The sequence below is a fragment of the Myxocyprinus asiaticus genome, chromosome 32 (assembly GCF_019703515.2).
Source record: "Myxocyprinus asiaticus isolate MX2 ecotype Aquarium Trade chromosome 32, UBuf_Myxa_2, whole genome shotgun sequence".
In the NCBI taxonomy this organism is placed as follows: Eukaryota; Metazoa; Chordata; class Actinopteri; order Cypriniformes; family Catostomidae; genus Myxocyprinus; species Myxocyprinus asiaticus.
In genome coordinates, this window is record NC_059375.1 from 29,889,754 (window position 1) to 29,914,352 (window position 24,599).

Sequence of the window (24,599 nt, forward strand, 5' to 3'; positions counted from 1 at the left end):
TGCGAAATTGCAGCATTACGTGACATTTCAATCACCGAAGTTTGTGGAGTGCTGTTGGTTACTAGTTGCCGTTCTTACTTGACTGTTCTTGTATCCAACTATAGCAGGTGGTTTGTGCTGTCGTTGTAAATACCCTTTCAAAGCCAAGACAACTGGATGAGAGGACAGCACACAAGGCTGTGAATTTTAACTGAATCAAATGTACCTACTCTTCTGAAATCCTTCCGTTTGTTCCTATGAATGTTTTATTTCGTTTCCTTTCAGGCTGAGCCAGATGGAGAGAGTGTGGAGGATGTATGTTTTGTTCTGGGAGGAGGTTAACAGTCTGCTTTGTTGAGGAGGGACTTGACAGTCGAGAGTGTCATTACGTTGCATCATTGCTCACAAAAGCACACACACACAGATAAATTCCCAGTCACTACAGGCACTGTAATTTCTGCATCTCTTCTGATGTTAAGGATGCATTAGACAGAAGCTATCATTATGTGCACAAGGATAAGCAAACTCCATTCCTTTGCTTTTAAAGAAGCATCTATGGGGGGGCCTGGGTAGCTCAGCGAGTAAAGACGCTGACTACCACCCCTGGAGTCGCGAGTTTGAATCCAGGGCTTGCTGAGTGACTCCAGCCAGGTCTCCTAAGCAACCAAATTGGCCCAGTTGCTAGGGAAGGTCACATGGGGTAACCTCCTTGTGGTCACTAAAATGTGGTTCTCTCTCTTGGTGGGGCACGCGGTGAGTTGCGCATGGATGCCGTGGAGAATAGCGTGAAGCCTCCACACGCGCTATGTCTCCACGTGATAAGATGCACGGATTGATGGTCTCAGACATGGAGGCAACTGAGATTCGTCCTACGCCACCATGAGGACTGGGAATTGGGCATTCCAAATTGGGGAGAAAAGGGGAGAGAAAAAAAAAGAAGCATCTATGCATCTTTCCTCCAATTTATGTAGCAGGACACAATGCAGCAATTACTAGCTAGGCCAAGCAAAACAGTGACATCATGTACATTGCATTAAATTTTAGGCCAATCAGTTCAAAGGTTATGAGCAGATTTAACCCTACCTTAGAACTTTTGGCTAGTGGGTGGCACAAACGGCAAACTGTGTAGAGTTGGTAGCCCGATAGCATGCTGGCAATGATAATTACCTTAATTATTATGTATTTTAATAATGGGATAATTATCATTTTATAATGATACATTTAATAAAGTTTCTTTTCAATATCAGTGTTCCTGTTTGGTGTACTCACATTCAATTCATTGACATGTTACACAGATTTAATCTTGAATCATTTTTGATTGGCATGGTATCAAGATCATCTTAGCCAAATTTGGAGAAAATTCGATGAAAGCTGTAGGGTGAGTTCGAAAAAGTATGTTTTCAACCAAATTAAAAATAGCAGCGACATAAATCATCAGTATCATTGAACTCCGATATCTGTTTGAAAAATGAACACCATGGATAAAATACTATATCGCTTATTGGTCATTTAGGTGATGTTTTTCACAGATCACCCCTTGTTGTGTTTGAACCTGCAACCTATTGGTTACCAGCACAGTTCTCTTGACACAAGGCTAAACCCTGGACACAACAGGGTTAAGAGAATATAATTGCAGGTGGCCCAGGATAGGAGGGGAGGAAATAGCCCCCTGAACCCCCCTGCACCATGGTCTACTTACGAGATGTGCATGGGTCAACATTAATGGTATGATATTTTTCAAACTGGCACCCTGGCATTCTGCCAGTGAAGGTTACCCAAATGCCAGACATGGAGAGGGCGCAGGCCGCGATGCTTATGCAACTGTCTATCTCTGCGGCTAATGACGACTGCCACCTGCTTGTCATAGTTGTCTGTCTGAATGGAGTTAAAAAGGGCCTAATCTTAAAGATAATAACTGGAATGCAAAATATGATGCAAAAATGCCAGTGCTGAGACAGTGCTGTAGAGATGAGAGAGTAAATGTAAACTTTTGGACGATATGCTATGTGGTGAACACATAGTGAGAAAACAATTTAGCCACAAAATGATGATTTTAAATTTTGTACTTCATTTGGCAAAGATTGGAGTGAAATTCCAAGTTGTGTTATCAGTCAATGTGTATAATGGCCAGTCTGGTTTAAGCTGACAGAAAGGCTACGGTAACTCAGATAACTACTCAGCATCTCAGAATGCACAACACGTTGAACCTTGAGGCAGATGGGCTACAACAGCAGAATACCAGATCGGCCACTTTATTAGGACCATAGTGTTCCTATAAACAGAATTAACCCTATTTAATAACATGATAATTACTAAGTTTCATTTAAGTTTGCCAAAGCAAGCCTAAGATACAGCCTTGCTTTCTATTTGAAGTCCTCGCCATGGTGCTCATGTGGGAGATAAGGTTTTGTATCTGACCTGCATTGCCCCTTCTTCTCCCTTTTAAATGTCAACTCTTCAGTTACATTATCAATAAAATCCACCCACACAAAAACATATGGACTTAACAGAAAAACAGAGAGCAAGAGAAAAGGACAGGCAGAAAGTGAGAGAAAAGGCGTTTGTTGAGAGGGGAGAAGGAGATATCATTTGACACTAAACAAGCTGCGAAATATCAGTGTCGGCCTGCCAAGGAGCTTTCAGACAAATCGAGCTTGTGTGACAGCAGAATTAGAGACAGACACACTTGCCAAGAGAACACACACCGAACACACCTACACACCTACACACACACACACACACACACATTTATAAAGTGTCTGAACTTGTGCCAAACTCTTGAAAGCATTCTCTAGCTCAGGAAATATTGAGTTAACCAAACTCACTGGCCAAGATTAGCATAAGCCCCCTGACCTTGTGTTTGCTGACACAACTGTTGAGTTGTATTATGGCATTCAATGAGAGCCAAACAACTGAGAGTTGTGTCTGTTTGGCTCTTATTGGGCCTTATTCAAGAAAAATTAGCAGAATGAATTTCTGTGTAAATTGTTATCAAATCCATTTGTATGTAACTTTCCCATTGAACTGAATGCAACAATGTTCCATAGATGGTTTTATGTATCATTTACACAGAAATGTGCTCTACCCAGGGCCGGTGCTACGATTGCTGAGGCCCTAGGCAAACATCCGACCATGGGCTGTCTGTCCGGCCATTCAATGAGAAATCCTTGAGTTCATATTGACTGTAATCTCTTACATTTGATTGACCACAATCTGAGACATTGCTGAGATCTTCTTATGAAACTCTACAGGAAGAAAAGTCTAGAGGAAGAAACTCTTCTCAGAAGATAAGTTGGAGAAACAGGAGACTTACATGGAAAAAAATCTCCAAATAATATGCCTTGATATACAGTACTGAGATATTGATGAAAATTAAATATTTGGGAAATTGTTGTTATTAGAAGCCTAATAAAACAAATCTCATTAAAGACTTTATATTAATAACAGATTTTTTTGTATTTGCATTCAGTGTGCGGTTGTGACCTGGCCCAAGGTGGGTTCTTCATGAAGAACGGAGAGTATCTGTGCACGCTGGACTACCAGAGGCTTCATGGCACTCGATGTAATGGCTGTGGAGACTTTGTGGAGGGGGAGGTGGTCACTGCTCTGGGGAAGACCTACCACCCCTCATGCTTTGTTTGCACCGTCTGCAAGTAAGAGTTACTTAGACAACACATATGTGTATACGACCATGCCTATGACCACACAAAAACAACATTTGATAGAGTGTACTGCAGTGTTATAGTACTCGAATCCAGGACTGTAGACGTGGAAGAGCGAGGGAGAATATCAGAGTTTGAGGAATCAACCCCCCATTTGGTCGGTGGAGCGTAATACAAGGTTAAAGTTGTTCTGTAAGAATAATATTCTGATGCTTACTGACAATGTAAGAGACATGAGCAAATCAAATGACTGAAACTGTTAACAAAGAACACGTTGCAACTCAAGTCCTCTCAAAACTTTCACTTCAGTAGAAAACTTACCTGCACAAGTTTGTCTAGAATGCAAAAAGTAATTATTCAAGACAAAGAAACAGTTAGTACTAAAATAAGAACAAAGAAACAAATGAAGAAAACTGCTTAAAGTTTCTAAAAGCAATATAAAACTTTCAAGTAACATTAAGAAAAAAACAGAGATGGTATCATTATTGTGTGTATGGTTTCTTGTACAATACACTTTGAAAGGCTGAATGTGATTTATTAAATCGCTAAAGGCTGCAATCTTAGTCTGCAGTTGAGCTGCATGCTTTAAATAAATGTGTGAAGCAGACCGCACATCCACTGGAAACTCCACAGACATCGAGAATCATTCGCTTTGTATGAGAGATGACAGAGCAGAAAACTGATCCACTGTAAAGCGTGTATTACATGTAGAATATATATTTATATAATTAAATCACAGCATTTGTGCTTTAATCTCAACTCAACTTTATTAAAACATAACATTTCAAAATTACCACAAACACCAGTAATCTCAAATACAAACACTCCAAAACTGTGTCCTTCATTTCATTTGTGAGACTCAAAGGCCAGTGTAAAGAGATGAGATTTCACATGTGACTTAAAAGTCTTTAATGATCACTAGCGCTGGGAATCGATTCCAAAAATAATTGATTCCGAGGCGTCGGGAGTCTTGAATCAACTCGAAACGTTGGAATAGACTCCAGAGCTGGAGTCGATTCCTTTTGGGGAAACCGGTTGATGTTTTCGGACTGTTTATTTCTTCAACCACTGAACTACACATTTCAGAAGCCTAACAGCACTAATACAATTTACAAAAGAATTATACAATGACTGCATCTTAACGATCATCAACCTGACTCTGAGTCTTTTTTAGTCCGTCAGCATCTGTAAATCACACAAGCCCTTCAACACATCTGCTTTCCAGACCTGGAAAGTCTACCTGTATTTTACATTGGATTAAACTTTTTATCAACATGCCAAATTTGTGACTGTAAATTGGCATACCATAACAACTTCCCTGATGTTACAACACATGTCTGCAACAAGGAGATGGCAGAGTTGAGTTAGCGTCCCAGTTCACATCGATAAATCGGTATGTTGAAGTTTATTTGATCAATATAGGACAAATTTCTGTTTTGAGAAACAGAAATGATTAGTTCACCACTGGAATCTCGTTCGTTCGATTCGTTCGTTCTTTTGTCACGTGAGTGCATAGCGTATACGGCTGTCATGTGACAAAAGAACGAACGACTCGGACCAGATGACTCCAGAGGTGAACTAATAATTTCTGTTTCCTGTGTGAGCAATGCATAGCATATACGGCTGTCACGTGACAAAAGAACGAACGACTCGGACCAGAAGAGTTGAAAGGTGAACTAATAATTTCTGTTTCCTGTGTGAGCAATGCATAGCATATACGGCTGTCACGTGACAAAAGAACGAACGACTCGGACCAGAAGAGTTGAAAGGTGAACTAATCATTTCTGTTTCCTGTACAGCGTCTATGCGGTTTTCACGTAACAAATGAATGGAGGTTGCGCAATGCACATGCGCGGCCAACACAAAATGAATGAATCACTCTCTGAGACTACTCGTTCTTCTGAGTCACATAAAAGATTCGTTCAAAATGAACGAATCGTTCATGAACGACCCATCACTAGTAAATATTTCTCAGGTCAGCCCATGGTACGCACAGTGCGTACGGCCGTACAGCTACAGGCGACACTGTTTTCTACTCGCAAACTTTCCGATCGGCACGATGATTTGACCGTATGTTTGACAGTTTGTGTACAGTAAATAATCATATTTCATAAGTTAGTTTGTCAGCAAATTAAAAAGCGCCTGGTAAGAGTTGGTTGTACTGCCTGTATGCATTGTAAAATCTTTAAAACGACACCAATTTTGTGTTATTGAAGCGAGTAGTTATTAATTATTTGGATGATTTCTTTTTCAGCACGGAACATCAAAAGTATATCAAAACATGTTTATGCATTATTATTTAAGCAGGCGACATTAATAACAAATAATATGTAACTAAACATGTTTACATACTTTAAACTCATTTTTTAATGCTACAGTAATTTAATAAATACTTTTGAATCCAGAAATTACTTTGCTTGCATTGCTTTTGTTTATTTATGGAACATAGATAGCATTTTGGCTGTGAACGTCACTGATACACCATCGCAGAGCTATAAATGCAAACCAGCACAGGTCAGATAAAATGTTCACTCTTATGTATTGTGTTGTAAGTTCATCAACAGATTAATACTTGACTGCTACCGCATTTCCGACATCACATGGCACACCTGCAGAGTAGACAGCTTTATTAATTATAATGGGAGCGGTTGCATCGTTTTCAGTGATAGAAATGTAATACCTCTTTTATGGAATACTGCCATTAACTGAAGGAGCAGTCTGATTCAGGCAAAGCCAGTTTGGTTTTTGTTTAAACTAATAGACTAATCACTTTCAGAAAAATACCATGGTATTACAATTTTTGGACATGTAGGCTACCCATTCAATACAATGGTGATGAGGTCAGAATGGAAGAAGCAAAGATAAAATGATAAAGTGAGGGTGCAAAGATGAGAAAAGTGAAAAGAATGATGAGACAAGAAAAAAAAAAGACACTATGCTGTTACCAGGGTAATACCATGGTACTGAATGATTATATACATATTGCATGATATTGTCATAGTACTTCAAGATACTTAAATACCATGGTTACAGTGACACATGTCAAAAACATGGGATTATCACAGACCATGCCTGAAAAAAAAAAAAAGTGTAAAATATGGTGCTTTTTGTTTGGAATATCCAGTAACAGAATAGACTATTATTTGTCAAAAAGAAAATAACGGAAAAATGCTTAAATACTCAAAAAGCAAAGAATAAGTTAAGCATATATTAGTGCTACTCTTTAAAAAAAAAAAATCAGTGCCCTTTTTTTATCCTTTCGCCCCCGTCCCTGCTGAGGTCTGTGCATGCCACTGCCGAGGCTATTGGCCCCAGCTTACCAGTCGATAGACCTGGCTAGCACTGGTCCAATAGTGGAAAAGCGGCAAATGATATGGAGGTATCACAGTAACAAAAATGAATCACAGTAACAAAAGCAGCCTGTTTAATGACAAAATTGAAAAAGAATATGACCCTTTAAAAGCACACAAATATTCTTACTAAATAACTTTAATAGTACATACAGATCTATCTAAATTATTTAATTTGACATTTTTCTGTAAGTAACAGTACAAATGTTTAGTAATAGAATGTAATGTATGGCTAAATGTCTGTGTTTAATCCCTGTCCTGTTGCCAGACGGCCGTTTCCTTCTGGTGATCGAGTCACTTTTAATGGAAAAGACTGCCTCTGCCAGCACTGCATCCAGCCAGCTTCTCCAGCTCCCAAAGACATCAGCACCTCTAGCAGTAAGTCTCGGCACAACACACGTGTGTTTGTGTTGGTTGTTTTAGTGTCCTTCTCAGATTTCAGCTTGACGAAATCATCCCTCTTTTATAGATGTGTTAGTTTGTGTAGTGGTTATGTGTGCTGACAGATCTTACAGCACTCCAGACTGAAGGTCATTGCTAAATGGTAGCTCATTGTATCTCCATCCAGAATATCATAGAAACTTGGGCATGGGCTCTTTTGACTTTGTAAGCAACCAACCAGAACACCCTACAACCTCAGCAACCACATAGCAACATGCTAGAAAATAAGTAAGAACACATTAGCAGCCAGATACTGTAACAACGCCATGGCAAGCACCATTTACATTTTCTTCAGAAAATAAAAGTAGTTTAAAAATATAGTTTAAATAAGGTGACCTGCTTCTTATAAGACTCCTCTTGTGTTACACGATCTGACAAAACCCTTACTAAAAATCATTCCTGTGCTGTCACCCAGGGAAAAGCTCCTTTCTGTATCTCTTTCTCTCACTCGGTCACTCTTTTATCTCACTTTAAGGAAGTTCTTCATCCTCCTCCAGTATATTAGGGGTTCTATTTGTGTAATTTAAGCTGTGGGGCCCCAGCAGTCAAGCAGGAGGCTCAGAGCCAGTGAAAAGCTCATATTCCTTCAGAGCGCTGCAGTGCCTGCTATTTGCCACATTCTATCTCACCCTAGCATTCGGTCTAGATTGTTGTATGTTGACAGGTCAGATCTCCATATGTGTAGAATGAGCATTGAGTGATTTCCTGAAGTTTATGGTTTCCTTATTTTCGATAATGGCTTCTGCGATTAGAAGCAAATTGTCAAAATGCAGGTTTGCTAGAATTGTTGTTACAAAACAACATCAGGTAGGAAACATTTAGAGGAGCCATTTAGGAATGAGGCACTGCTGTGGTTCAGAGGAAAGAGTAAGTAAATTCTATAGGGGCCATTCAACACCATGAGATTGTGTTGTTTCAGAACACATTTGCTGCATCTGATATTGCTCACTTGATTATTTTTTATATAGTGGATGCCAAATAGTTCAATATATAGGGAAGAAGGGAAAGAAAATGAGTGAGCAATTTGGATGCTGGAAAGTGCAAGATCTCTGCTTACAACTGTCTGTCTGTATCTTCTAATATATTTGTTCATAATAATTAGTAGTACTCATTTGTACTCTTTTTTTTCTGGCAGTCCTCTCTGCATTGGATTATGGACAACATAAACTATAGACTAGATCATTTACACTATAAATCAGAGGACACTATGGGTATACAATAGTGGACTACTGTATATAGGGAATGAAATTGTCCACTACGAATTTGGGCAACACTACAGAATGTCTGACACCCAATACAGAGCACACTATATAGGGAACTATTTCGGACACAGCAATTGTGTTGACGTGTCCATGCACTTCTTTTTTGTTTTCCTGTCACTCTTTCTCAGCGATTCCATTTTCTCATTTATCTCTTTATTTCTCCTCTACCCTTATATGTACTTCCGCGTGCGTACACACACACACACACACACACACACACACACACACACAGGCACTCGTTAAAGAGCGCCACTGAATAACTCTTTGTGTCATGCTTGGCTGATAATTTGTCTTTCGTGAGCCCTGGGAAATGATTTGAGACTGCTGAAAGTCTTTAGCCCAGATAAGTTGCTTGATTTTGGAAGGCAGGGATTGTACAGGCCATGACGGCAGGGGCGGCATTTGTGTATGGCAGAGTATGGCAGTTGCCATACCCTAGCATGCAGATAAAGCCGGGAAAATATATGCCTCATTAAGATTCAGTTTGCTCATCACTTCAGACTGTGTCGGCCTCGTTTCCCCAAAACATTCGAAGCACAATTATATCATAGAAATGACCGTTTGAATCATCTTAGAATTATGGACTGTTCTCCAAAAGCATCTTAATTGAATTACTTGAAAATGGTTGTAGATCTAGGAGCCGGTTGCACCAGCTATACGTGCGTTACAACCAACACACTCTTACGGCGAAATCGTCAGTATTCCTATTCGTATGCTATCGTGCGACTGCACTCATTTGAATTCCCATGACTTTCACTACAGCCAGTGACGTCGCTGGACATCGTTTACGTCTAACTCACGACAATTACTTGCTTATGTCACACACAACAGCTTCCTATCATGTTTACACACTCTACTGATTGGTTAAGTTTAGATAAGGGGTTTGGGTAAGGGCATAATATTAATAAGTATGTCCTTAACACCTCGTGCGCGGAACTCGCACTTACTTCCGCATTAGACATCTGGGAATTTGCACGTGATGAAGTTGTACGAGTTTATGCGAACAAAATCGTGCCACATCACACGAAATGGCCAACTCGTAAATTATGTACTACTTTTCATGAGATCGGGTTGGTTACAACTTAGCCTAGTTGTGGCGTAAATGGGCACTATGTCACAATGTACACACTACTAAATATTTGAGCGCTGCACCATTAAATTTAGGTAGAACGTATGTATTAACCAAATATTTACAGAAGACTCCGTCCAGGAGCAACAGATGGAATCAAAAGCAGACTCACTTAATGACATCAATGAACTCATGTTTTGGTTGACAGGCTTCATTCCTTTCGATTTATGTGATGGTGTTGACAATTACACTCGTTTACATTTACGGAAGAAAACATTAGGTAAAAAACGTACTTCTTCAGCATAGTTCAACCGATCTAATGGTGCACTTTCCCGTGTACTCCGCCCGGTGTCAAGTTTCAACATATACGGAATATATATTAAAATGAATAAATGTCTATTTTTCCAGCCTATTGTATTAGTATTTATTTATTTATAGTCCCTTATTCATTTTAGATACAGTTATTGAATATTGTTATTTACATAAGCTAAATATATAATTAATGAAATCTTGTTTTATTACGTATCGTATTTCAGTGGGGATATCATTTATTACAGCTGACAGTTATGAGCCAACAAGGTTTGAACAAGATCAAACTAAAATGCATGGCTGTTTAACACTTCTGTGTAAAAATTTCAAGGCTGCTTATTGGATAAATACAGGTAAACATCATATTATGTGACTACGCATCACTTTACAGAGAGCTTATGACCGACTAGTTAAGTCTTGCCTTAAGAACAGGCGGTGCAACGACTTAATTACTAACTAACTAGTAGTTACTAAGCCCTTAGTGTGAACTTTACGTAAACTTAAGTGAGACCTTACGCACAGCTGGTGCAACCCTGCCCTGGAGTAAAGACATGACTGAATTATGCAGACACTTGCAGGACAATCGCGAAATTACACCTCATACAATTTAATACAGTTAATGTCTTACACTTTATGCACTATGCAGACGTACATAATGTGACCATGATAATGTAATTTTTTATTTTATTTATATTTAAATAGAACATAGGTCTACTTATATCAATTAACCTACATAGGCCTATTTTTTTTTTTAATCTAATATATAATAATATATAGTTTAAAATGATGGCATAAAATAGATAAATTAAAGAAAAAAGAAAAAAAAAAGAATGTTTGATAAAATAACTTGCACGCTCTCTCTGCAGAGAGAGGTTGAGAAGGCTTAAATTATGTATTAGAGGGGCTATGCAGCACACTGCATCATTTTCTCTCCTCACTGTCAATGGTTGCTATTGTGCCCAAAGCAACATCAGCAGTGTCTGGGACCTCCCCAGCCCTCCGCATCCATCCTTACTTTTTTAAAAGCTTTTGGGATCTCAGCCTAATAGAACATATATAGAAGATGACATCCCTGTGCTATTTTTAGTTCTCAAGCTTTGCATGTTACACATGTATTAAAGGGATAGTTTGCCTACAAAGTGAAAATTCTAACATAAATTACTCACCCTTGTGTTGTTCTAAACCTGTATGACTTTTGTTCCTCCCTGGAACTCAAAAGAAGATGTTTGGCAGAATGTTAGCCTGAGTCACCATTCACTTTCATTGTATGGAGGGAAGATGCAATGAAACATTCTTCCAGGTGGAAGCTTCTTGCTTGCCTTTCAAAACTGTTCTTCAGTGGCATAATGGCCTTTAGTCATTCATGCAGTGAGTCATGCTATTTAATGATGATTCACTAGTGATTGTTCATTAAAGATGGATTTTCAAGGGAACAATGTGCATGAGTTAGATGGAGATGATTTGTTAGAAGTCACTTCTGAGAGCCTGTAGTTGAATCATCAGCGATGTTACATGGTGTACTGTAGATTAACAGGCCCCTCTAAGGGAATATTTTTTGGATTCTTACTACTATCCTAGTGGATAGAATTGTTTGTGTACACCTGTAATGTGCTGAAATTATTTACATATGTTGGTGCTTTTATACAGGTGGCCCCAAAAAGTATTTGGATACTGAAGTCAGACTTAAAAAAATGCATGAATGTCATTGCATTAGACAACAACACATCAAACCAAGTGGCATTTATTTTAAAGAAAGATAGCACAAGCACACTTTCCAAGGAAAAACCTTTCACAATAAAGTTATACTGTAAATTATATAACAAACAATAGATATACTGATTAAAATGAGCACAACACATATTTGGACAGTTTCTAGAGTCAAACATTAGTGGAACATGTCCATAGTTAATGTGATATATTACACCTGTGGTTACTCTTCTAGGCCATCTGTGTGAACTTGAGGGGAACTGACTTCTGTTACGTCCCAGATGTAAGGGTCTAGGGTAAGGGAGTAACAGAGAAAAGTAAACATAAAATTGGTTGGGGTGAGTGAGTACCAGTCCCCTGCCAAGCACAACAGACACGTCAAATTCCAAAGTCAAGTTTTTTATTTACAATATTTCCAAATGACAAAGTAAAATAGGAAGCAAAATAGACTTCAGGAGGGGGAAAGGCCAAAACAACAAACAAAAGGACCCTCTAACTAGTTAAGGAGTAAAACTGTCTAAACTGACAAAACAAAAGGAAATTAACAACAGAAATGTACACTAACTCCCTAACTAAGCAGAAACAAGAGAAAAAGATTCACAGAAATAAAATGGCACCCACCTCCCTACGGCTTCCAACACAGAGAAACACGTAGCGCAACAACAACGCTAATTACTTATTTGGAGGGCTACAATAAGCCATAACTTGAGTAAGTTTTACACAGTATCAATCTCTGACAAAACTACTAGAACAACACAAGGCAGGCGAGAGGTACAGCACTCTGGAAGTCAAGCTTCAGTGTGGTAGGCATGTTGAACAGCTTTTGAGCTAGCAGCCTCTGCACAGTAACGAGCGGCAGGTGCGAGCGATCACCTTCCTCTCCTCCGCACCTGGTTGAGCGGCAGTAACACATGGAGAAACACAGAAAGAGAGAGAGAAAGAGCACACAGCAGCACCTAGCATCCAACAATATTATATAAATAAACACGGAACGTAACACTTCATACACCCACTAAATGACCTTGGGACCAGTTGGTTAATTGCAACAAAGTTAGTTCTGAGAAAAGGTCTAGCATCATTTGTTTGCAGATGTCACTTAGTTTAATATTTTGTTATCAAATGCAATGATATTTATACATTTTAAAGTGTGGCTTTAGTGTCCAAATACTTTTTGGTCCCTTTTTTTGTACTTTTTTATACTCATCTGTATATATGTGTATGTGTGTGTGTGATCAGGCTGATCTGAGAGTGTGTTCTCTTGCAGACTGTGCAGGTTGTGGCAGGGATATAAAGAACGGTCAGGCTCTTCTGGCCTTGGACAACCAGTGGCATCTCGGCTGCTTCAAGTGCAAAGCCTGTGGCAAAGTGCTGAGTGGGGAGTACATCAGCAAGTGAGCTATGCCTTAATTATTTTTTATCTCTTACCATCTCATGTCTCTGCATCCTTGTCTCCCTCTCTTTCTCTCTCTCTCTCTCTCTCTCTCTCTCTCTCTCAATAAGTCTCCCTCTCTATCCTTTTTCTAATGGCAATCAATTCTTGTTTCATTGAGATGAAATACAATACAATGAAAACATAAATCCCTCTCCCTCCTTTCCTCAGGGATGGTGCTCCTTACTGTGAGAAAGACTACCAGATACATTTTGGTGTCCAGTGTGAGGCCTGTCATCAGTTTATCACCGGGAAAGTTTTGGAGGTGATTAATGGATACTTACTGGCTCTGTTCCTACACCTAGCAAGTTGCCAACGTAGGCAGCATTTTAAGCATTTAGGTGTGCTCCCAATGTGAAGGCTTTTCCAAAAGAGAGGCAGGGTCACATTGCACTTGTGAACATCTCTAGAAATGTTATTGCTCAGAGGTTGCTCTTTTATAGCTCACAGACTTGAAAATACTCTCATTATTTATTCACCCTCATGCCATCCCAGAAGTGTATGACTTTCTTCTGCTGAACACAAACTACTATTTTTAGAAGAATATCTTGGCTCTGTAGGTCCATACAATGCAAGTGAATGGTGAACAAAATTGAACATTTGAAGCTCTAAAATGCATATAAGGGCAGTGTAAAATTAATATGATAGGTGTGGGTGAGAAACAGATCAACTTTTAAGTCTGTTTTTACCATAAATTCTCCTCCCTGCCTAGTAGGTGGCATAAAGAATGCAAATCATCAAAAACAAAAGAAGAAAAATGTGAATGTGAAAATGGAGATTGATAGTAAAAAAGGACTTAAATATTGATCTGTTTCTCACCCACATTTATCATATCACTTCTGAAGACATGGATTTTACCACGGGAGTTTTATGGATTACTTTTATGCTGCCTTTATGTCCTTTTGGAGCTTCAAAATGTTGGTACCTACAGCGCTGAAATATTCTTCTAAAAATCTTTGTGTTCAACAGAAGAAAGTCATACACATCTGGGATGGAATGAGGGTGAGTAAATTATGAGTAATTTTCATTTTTGGGTGAAATATCCCTTTAATTTCAGATGTTTCTTCTAAAATCACTTTAGAAGAACAAATGAGACCATTGTTGACATACAGTAAGAGACTAGAGCTATAAAGTCCAGATAATTTGGTATCAGTAGAATTTAATGAGAAATGTTTGGGTTCATATTGTAATCTCTGTCATTTGACTGCAGACTTTGGTATCTTCACAAAACATGAGCACAGTTTGAGACATTGTTGAGATCTCTTATGAAACACTAGAGAAGACACATGTGAGATTACTAGAGTCTTTTTCTCAGGAGAAAAATCTGAGAAGCAGGATACTTCAGCAAAAGTCTCCATTTGCTCTCCATTTTATCTCAGTGCTGTCTAGGAGAAACAATATTAGATATTACCGATAATTCTTTTGTGATTTTATGGCTCACTGGCATCTAAGTTGGCCTCTTGAGGATTTTTCAGTGTTTTATAGCCGTAACAGTGTTAAAGTTCCAGATTCTTACACTTCCGCTCCCACTAAACATCTGCAGCTGGATCCCCTAAGAGTGGAGTTGTTAGCCTGACCCAGTGCATACACACCAAACACACACATACAAATTCAACGTACTATGACATGGCCTTACTTACATCTTTGAAGATCTGCACACATGGCTCCATTTGTCAAATATTTGAGAACTGACACTGGCCCACTAGGAACAGAGCAGAGACCAAGAGATATTGCTGTTGGATGGATTCCCAGGCCCCACCCAGCTATTGTACATGGGACGGCCCCTTTGAGGCTAGGCCCCTCTGATAGGGTGAGAGAGCAATGAGATAGAGAGGGGTGGGTTGGTTTGGGGGTCAATTTAGGAAAATTCTAAAGAAAAGAGAGAAAGACTGACGAACAGAGGGGATCCTGGAATAAGAACAAGAGTGTTAGTAAAAGTGATAAAGGATTTGAAGGTCGCAGGACTGGGGTGCCACACGAGCAGCCTGCCAAAGGTAAAGTTTAAATCTACCACCTGTATTTTACAAAATAATCCAATTCCAGCTGCTTTATATAGAAGTGGTCTGCAACTTTCTCATCTAACATGTGGTTTAGTTAGACAAACATATGTTTGTGGTTATGTCATGGTGTTTGATCTGGTAAGTCTTGGGAAGTATGTTGCATTCAGCTGGGTGTTATTCTGGATAATATAAGCATGTAGACAGTATTTATTAACAAATTATGAAGACTTTGAATTTTAGAGCCTTTTTCTTTGCTGTTTTGGGTCTTCAAAGTCAGGCTTTGACATCATGATTGTACTGACCTGTCAACAGTTTATTAGTAACTGCAGATGACATACCACCTTATGGTTCTCATAAATACTTTCTCACATTACTACACACACACAATGTCTGTTTGTACTTTTACACTCAAGTAGACTAGTCACATTCATAAGGATCTATGCAGCCACAGTTGGTGGAAGGGAAGTGAACTGGAATTTTATGCATGTGTTACCGCAGGAGATCAAAAACCAGTGAACTATCTATATAAATCCAAGCAGATATGCCTCAAATTTTGATATAATGTTAAGAGCAACACATGCCCGTGGTCTGCAGATGGGATTGCACTCATGCCAAAAGAGGCCATTCAGATTTGATGGAGAAGAAATGGTGCTTGTAAACTTCAGCTTTGGTTTTGAGCAGAAGCAAGACTTCGCAGTTAGCACTTAGTTTTTCGGAGTGTATTAAGTGTTATGAAAAGAGCAGAGGATTACACACCAAATTGTGTCCATGCAGGCATTTACACACACACACACACACACACACACACACACACACACACACACACACACACACACACACACACACACACACACACACACTAGATGTTGGTGCAGCTATCATTATGAGGACTCTCCATAGACATAATTATTTTTATACTGTACAAACTATAGATTCTATCCCCTAACCCTAACCCTACCCCTAAACCTAACCCTCACAAAAAACGTTCTGCATTTTTACATTTTCAATAAAACATCGTTTAGTATGTTTTATAAGTGATTTGAATTATGGGGACACTAGAAATGTCCTCATAAACCACATTTATAGCATAATACCCTTGTAATTACCAGTTTATAACCTAAAAAAAAGTCCTCATAAACCATTTAAACCTGCCCCCCCCACACACAGGCTAGATTGCCCTGTACTGTCAGCTTCTATATATCAACCATGGATAAGTTATTTAACTGCAATGAAGTTTCTCTCCCATTAAACTTCACCAATGAGTGCATAATGGGACTATCCAGAAATTACAAATCTGTCACACCAGCTGGCCCTGCATTATCTCACTAAACACACACACACACACACACACACACACACTCACACAGAGCAAAGAGAGATCCAAAGAGTTTCAGACTCCCAGAGGAAATCAGAGATAGTGCTAGGTGATATGGCAAAAAAAATAATAAAAGAAAATCACAAAATCGTTCGATATCGATATTAATCACGATATATATTTCATAGCATTAATGGGGGTGGAACTGCATTTCACATGTTTGTTAGACCTCAAGAATAACTTAAACACAACTTGTTTGTTTACAAGTAAACCCCCAGAGGGTAAGCTACCTTTAAAGTATACTCAGTATAGGATTTAATCCTAAATAAGGTGTGTGACCTCTTTTCGATGAAATTTCACAAATTTCATCATCTTCAGCTGACGTCTGTCTCCACTGAAAGACTTTCTTGTGACGCTCCACAGCTGGATTGCGAACCGCCAATAAACATCACAAGAAGAAGGAACACTTTCTTGCCTGTGACAGTGCTATGGATCATGATATTTTTTTTTACTAAATAGTACATAAATGAACAGCAGTGGTGTTGATGTTGGAGTTGTTGTTGTATTCAGTCGATAGCTGTATTGCATTGTAAGTGCTGTCTTGTTCGGTACACAACGATGTAGGGCTGCTCGATTATGGCAAAAATCATAATCACGATTATTTTGGTCACTATTGAGATCATGGTTATTTAACACAATTACTCATTGACTTTGGAAACATCATGCATTTATTGAACGTTTTAAAAAATAATTGTCTTTTTAACAGTGGATTTCCTTGAACTTGAAATGTAAAATGCATTGAGGAGGAGGCTATTGTCATATGATAATTATTGTATATTATGATTATGTATGGTAGTCAAATAAAGGAAAGCCTCCATCGCCATCATTTATAGCAGGGATGCTCATAGTTCTATGGAATGAGATCTACTTTTTCATCATGTTGGTGCAGCAAGATCTGCCATGTACAATAAAGGATATACTTAAACATTATCACAATACCATAATTTCAGTAGTCAGTAGTGAAATTTTACGATTCTCAATACCAGCTTTAATACCACAACAAATAATAACACTAACTAATTTGTTAATTATGGAAGAATGGTTTCAAGTTTTTAAGTAATTATTCAAGACTAGTAAACAGTCAGTAATAAAATAACAATAAAAATGACTTCATGACTTCAGTTAGCTAGTTGTATGTATAACTTTGCCGAACTGCTTGCATCTTTAGTGACACATACCTGATCCGATCGTCTAGATATATAACGTAGGCTAAATATCGAAAATTACATCAAAGTATATCATCGATATCGAATTTTTTTTCTCTATAAATATCGATATCGTTTTATTGCCCAGCCCTACTTAGAGATGGCTCTCTTAGAGCTCAGAAGGTGCAATAAGCAAAAGAGTGAAAAGAGTCTTAGTTTTTCTCAGTAATGGTGTTCTATTAACTTTATCTCAGATATTTCTCCTAAATTACCTTAGGAAAATTAAAAATAGACAGAAATTATAAAATTGTTGTCATACAGTAAGAGTATGGAACTATAGGTTGACCAATGTATTGGTTGTACAGATACGATAGTTTCTTTTTGGAGCCATCGGTAATCGACAAAAAAAAAAAATAAAACAAAAAAAACACTGATAGTTGCTGATAGATGTTTTTATACATTCATTGTAATTGATTGATTGTTCTCTCTTATGTATTTGTTTGAAATGGGAGCAAAAATATTTCACAATTAGAGTCTCCGGTGTATTGCGGGCTTGAAGATCGATAAAAGTCCCATTGTATGCAACAAATCGAATTTTTTTTCTAGTTATTATTGGTATTTTGGTTGCACAATAAACTGCATCTGAGATTTTATTTAATGTGGCCTCTTGTTGCCTCTACTGTATGTCTGTGCCTGTCACAGTAAGAAAACCCTTAACATTCAAAATATTGATTTTAAAAACCATCAGCCGATTAATTGGTTATCGGCCTTTCCCACCAACTTATTGTTATCAGCAAAATCCACTATCGGTGGACCTCTAGATAGCATAGCTTGGAGAATTTGATGAGAACTGTTTGAGTTCTCACTGAAATCTCTTAATTTTGATTGCAGACTTTGGTATATTGGCAAATCTGAGCATAGTTTGAGACACTGTGGAGGAAACACTTGTGAGATTACTAGGGTTTTTATTTATTTTTTTCTCCACAGATACAATGAGAAGCAAGACACTCAAGCAAAAGTCCTCATTTGCTCTCTATTTAATCTAATTTCTGTCTTGGAGAAATGGATTTTGTTGTAATTGTATAACTTTGTCTGTTTGTTGTAATAGTGCACAGTATCTCAGCAGACAACACCTTGTCAGCTTCACTTGTCTGACTCTCTCTTCATTGGTCAGGTTTGTAGAGTGGAGTATTCTTGGTTCAGCAGGGAGAGAGGAGAGGAGGTAGATACACAAGAATACATACTGTGAGTCAGACCATAGAATACAGGAGTAAGTTACTGACTCCACATGAAAATGACTTCTGCTGGCATTCACACCCTTTGCACTTGTTAGCTGGTCAGGTTGGGAGACCAGATGGCCAACTAGCTAAACCAGCTTGGTCAGGCTGGGAGACCAGCTAGCTAAGTCCATCAAAATACTTTAGGTCTCCATCAGAACTTGTGGTTTGTTTTGTGGTAGCTTTGAGCTCCATTCATCATGCTTTTCAGTGCTTGATCTAACATTCCAAACTCATTAGGACTCTATCCAAAGACACTTTCTGTCTGTCTGTCTCTCTCATATTCTTTTTATTTAACTTTTGCTTCCCTCAGTCATCATTCCCGCTCTATTTTTTCTCTTAATCCCCTTCTCATTTCCCTCACTCTGGCTCTGTCTTCTGTCCACACCCCTCCATCTGGGCTGAAGCACAGGCGTGGACTGTTCTCCCTCAGAGATGCTATAGAGAAAGGAAGAACATGCTGTCACTTGGGTTTGTTTACTGGAAATTTGTTACATGGTCTTGTTGCTATGGCGAGGAGGCCCAGGGAGCCGAGTGGTCACATCTGTGTGAAATCATGCATTTCGGCAGCATTGCCTCATAGTTCAGAACAGCAGAGAACCATGGGATGTTTCCCCTACAGAGAAGCCAAATGGGTGACTCCCTCCTCAAAACTCAGAGCTCCAGCTGATAGAGGAACAACAAAACAATTGAATTGTGTGCCTCTGTGAAAAGCTCCACCTAAATTTTATACACAAACTTTTATATCAAGCTTTACTTTCTTCTATTGCAGTGTAGCTGCAGAGAGCTGTGAAGAGCAAATATTTTGGGTGGGAAGATATCTTCAAAGGTAAAGTGTGTAATGTCTACGCCACAAGCGTCACAAAATGAATTTGCAAAAAAAAAAAAAGGTTTTCAATCATGTTTCCCTAACACTCACCTCACCTACCATTGTATTGATAAACAGATAGTTTCCAAACTCACAGCACTGGTTGAGCCAATGTTTCTATATCAGGCTGGTTGGGATGCTCCAACAAACAGAGCAATGTTTTGTAAGCACCACTGCTTTCCTAACATCTCCTTTTGTGTTACACAAACTAAAGGAAGTCATACGGGTTTGCAACGACACAAAAGTAAGTAAATGAAAGAATTTAAATTTTTGGGTGAACTGTTCCTGTCGGAATAAATCACACACTTTACCTTTAAGAAGGAAGAAGGACAGTACAGAGGGAGAAAAGGATACAAATCAAAGATGTTTTTGTAAAAAAGAAAAAAGGCAAGAAGATAAAGCATCGCTTCTAGTGACAGAGTGAAAGTTTTTAGGAGGTTTTGAAGGAGAATATGATGAGAGAGATGTTGGAACTGCAGGGCTCATCAGCATTCCCAGAGCTAACTGAAAGCAGCAGAATGATGGAATAGTACTGCATATGACTTACAGCTGTATGCTACATGTCCTAAAGTGTTGATCTCACACACATACACAGCCATATGCATATTTATGAAGAATATACAGTACAGTAGTCTGACCAGTTATAGGTTATACTGTATATAGGCAACAATAACTGTCACCATCTAAAACCCCCAAATCTTAGCCTAAGGATGGCTCCATGTGACATGCCCAGTGATTTCCAAATTGACTTTTGATTTCTCTGCTTCTGGTCAAGAATAACCTTCCAACAGTGAACACACAAATTGCAGTTTTGAGCATCCTAGCTCTCTGATACCAGCAATCCAGCTCAAGAAATCTGCAGCTGGTGGAGCTATGGTGCAGTACAGGTAGTTAGTACATTTGCTTCTAATATGTTGGGACATGTTAGAAGTCCAGCCTCCGAGAATTCACAAACCCCTTCATCTTTTCACTCCTCCCAATAATGAATGTCCATGCATCATATTAAAGCAAAATCATAAGAGCAAGAGTGCTGTATGTCCAGCTATCAGCACTGCTGTGATTTGGCCGTAGGCATGAGGCCAGAGGCCAAGTGGTGCAGGTAATCACAGCCATGCTGATAGATGGACAATACAACATGATTGCGAGTGTGATATTGCTTTTATACAATTGGACAACAAACAAGTAAATAAGTAGGGAAAAACTGAAGACTGTCCCAAAAAAATGCTCGTGTCTGGAACTACTTTCTTACGCCACAGGATCTGCTGTTGCTAATTCGAAAGATGTGCCTAAGCCTCCCTTACTAATTCGAAAACCACATTTTAGAACTTGTAACAACAGCTTGGGCTGAGAAACAAGGACGCGTGTGTATGAGAGAGAGTGAGTGAATAAGCATTTGATTACTTGCGACGGTTACATGCTGCAGCTGTTCCACTGTAGTGTGGTAATAATCCAGTCCTATCGTGGAGTGATGCTGCCATATGTGCTAACAGAATTATCCTAAGAGTATTTTACTCACGTCCAAGTGTTTTGTTGTCGGAGAGAAAACATGGATAGCAGTTTCATTGTTGTATATTTCTTGGGTAATCTTATTTTGACACAGAAAGAGTTCTCTCCTCCGCCATGCTGAAAGTTTACATCTCCCAACTCGAAAACTTGTATCAGGTAGGCACCCCGAACGTATTTGATTACTCCGTCTGTCACAAATCTCAGCTGTGATCAGCAGTTCTGCTGAAGCTGTTAGTTAAGCTCTATTTCTCAGCTATAGTGAAGTTGTAATCTGAGTGATTATGGAGTAAAAGACAATTCCGGATGACTTCAAAGAAATTTGTGCACTGACTGTGAAAAAACACACAGTTTGTCAACGTCAGCTCAACTTGCTCATAGCATACACAAGATGGTCTTTTGTCACCACCTGCTGGCTCAAATATTTAATGTCTCAGGGATGAATGAAAATGTACACATCTAGCTGCTCTTACATATCTGCACTTTGCTTACACATTTGGAATGCCATGAACACTAGTGGAGTAATATAAACAATAAAGCGTCCCTGTGCTGATGGTGTGCGCTATCAGCACTCTTGGAACTTCTCTCCTCTAATCAGGTTTGAGGACCAGAACTAACTGTTGCATAAAACAAAATATCAAACCATAATATGTTTGCATCAGTGTGTATGTGTGTGCTAGGGTTGCTCCGATACCAAAATTTTGGCTTTGATGTGATACCAGCCCTGGTACCTCGATATCAATAAATCTGTACTATAATCAACAAATAAAAAGCCTCAGATTTTTTATGAAATTACACAGAAAATGACTTGATTAAAAGAACTGCATAAAGTCTCACAGAGACAAATTATGCGTATTCCAAAATTTTAATTAAATGTTTTGATCAAATGGTGTTTAATCAAATTGATACATACAGCTTTAATCAAATAAAAATATAATAATAATTATTATTTTTTTATACAAAAAATAGCTATTTTATTTTTGGTAAAATGAAATGCTGCACAACAGAACTTCACAGTATTAATGAAAACATTAATGAAAAAAAAATCTGATTACCTGTGGCACAAGGCTGCTTAGCTTAATCACAACATGCCAATAAAACACTTACATTTGTGATATTGCTTACAGATAATAATAATAATAATATTAAAAAAAACCATTTTATATTATATAATTGTTATTATGAGTGTTATTGCTACTTTTTGAGTATGACATTTTTATACAGTAGTTATATTTTTCTGTCTTCAAAGTGTTTCCTATTCCATATGTTCTGGCGATGGCCCTGTGAAGATTGCAGTCTTTAATCGCATTAGACATTGCATAACTTTACCTTAAAATGACTGGTAAAAATGTCATTCCCTAGTTGCTGCTCTTATGCAATTTTAAGAGGGAAAATAACATGAAACAGGCTGGGTCGGAGATAGTTTCATTGTCATATTGAAACTAGACAAATTGGGAGAATCCACTTCTCCAACCACTGTCCCTTGCATTGATGTAATATGGCACAAACTTCCGAAAGTTTTCAAATCTGTCTCACCCTCTCTCTCTCTTTTGCATGCACACACATTATCTCTCACCCAAATGCACATGATGAATGAGGTGGTGTCCCACCAACCATCATGTGTTTGTAGAGGATGTGATTGGTTCTTAAGAATGCCAATTCATTATTTTGAGCCAATCAGAACGTCCTGTTCGAAAAGTTACAGAGTCGAACAAAAGAATCGATTCCTGTTTCAGGTCGACTCCGAGTCTAGGGCAAGTCAGAGTCGAGGAATTGACTCTTTTGGAGTCAATTCACCATCACTAGCTGAAATCTCCGAGTTGCACCCGAGGAGTTCATTTAAGTGTTAACAGCCATTTATACTCTAAACACACTGCATGAAAATTAAGCACAGCAGTGTGTTTCATTTGTGTGAGTGTGTGAGTATGCGTGTGCGTGTGTGTGGGAATCATATGACAGAGCAGAGCTGCACCTCTTGTTCTTTCTGTAGCATGCAGCGCATGTGACTGTATAATATTTAAATTACATCATTCTGCTGTTTAATGAACACACTTGGCCATCCAGAGGTTTTTATTTTTTATTTTCATTCATTGATTTAATCTAAAAACTGTCACATCTCATATAATTTTTCTAATGACAACATACTGTAATATGGTACCGACAATCAGCGGCAGGTGCATGCTGGTTAGAAATCTGTCCGACTTGCTGTGATGTCATGGTGATGCATGCCAAAAAAGTCTTGTGAGAGCAGGGCACACACAGTTGTAAAGCCAAGGTTGCGCCCCACAAAAATCACATCATCGCGGTGTTGGCGGAAGTGCGCTTTGACATCGCTAGACCCTACATTGTAAATGAGAACGCCCCGAAGTTGTTGACCAGGGGGGAGGGTGCTGCCCCCTAGTGCCACCCCCCCACAAGATGCCACCCTGGGCAACTGCCCATGTCGCCCATGCCTAAATCCACCACTGCGCCTCTAGAATTTAAGGAGGTGCGCGTACAGTTTGCAGTACAGCGCTGTGGTGCCAGGCAAAAGTATAAACAAGGCTTAAGTGCCAGATGGCGTAGTTGGATTTTTCCAGCTGCGCAAACTGCAATCATGATGGGAAATGACTTGCTGATGACACAGCTTAATGCTCATTGGCTTAAACAACCGTGATGAAAAACAAATAACAAAAAAGCACTGAAAATATGTAAAGTTTTAAAAGAAAGTATGTATGAAGAATGTATGTAAAATATTGTGTCTGGCAATGTAACTTATATTATTATAGTGATTATGTATAAATACCTCTGGTTCATATGGCATTGAATGAATAAAAAAAAACAAAAAACAACAACAACAAAAAAAAGAACAACCATGATGTGATGTTTCGTTCTCTTCTAAAATGTTTGATTTTTTATCTCTAATATCATGTTTTATGTGTATAAATTATATGTGAATATTCCCAACACTCTGAAAGTTCAATCTCTGTATGGGATATGTGGTTTTTATCATATTTCTGAAATATCTAAAATACGTTTCTTTATTAAACTAAAAATGGATGGAAAGACACGTCTTATGAAGCTTGAACGTGAATCCTGCGATATCTCTGCCTTTGATCTCGAAGATGTCTGATCCAGTAAGAGAAGTGAGAATTGTCAGACTTGACAGCTCTTATTTCACTCCTCCCCTGACTGCAGCCGTCTACTCTCGTCTACTTTCACGGCGAGATGTTTGACATCTCAA

The 24,599-nt window shown here is 38.6% G+C and overlaps 1 protein-coding gene across 15 annotated transcripts in view; it reads left to right on the forward strand.

Annotated features, from left to right (window-relative positions):
* The window catches only part of LOC127423628 (actin-binding LIM protein 1-like), a 114,056-nt gene that overhangs the window by 62,596 nt on the left and 26,861 nt on the right, over positions 1-24,599 (forward strand). For all 15 annotated transcript variants that reach the window (XM_051668097.1, XM_051668111.1, XM_051668106.1 and 12 more), the window contains exons 3-6: positions 3,449-3,632; positions 7,260-7,369; positions 13,044-13,170; positions 13,380-13,473. In XM_051668097.1, coding sequence (XP_051524057.1) covers positions 3,449-3,632; positions 7,260-7,369; positions 13,044-13,170; positions 13,380-13,473 — 515 coding nt within the window. The remainder of the gene's footprint in view (positions 1-3,448; positions 3,633-7,259; positions 7,370-13,043; positions 13,171-13,379; positions 13,474-24,599) is intronic.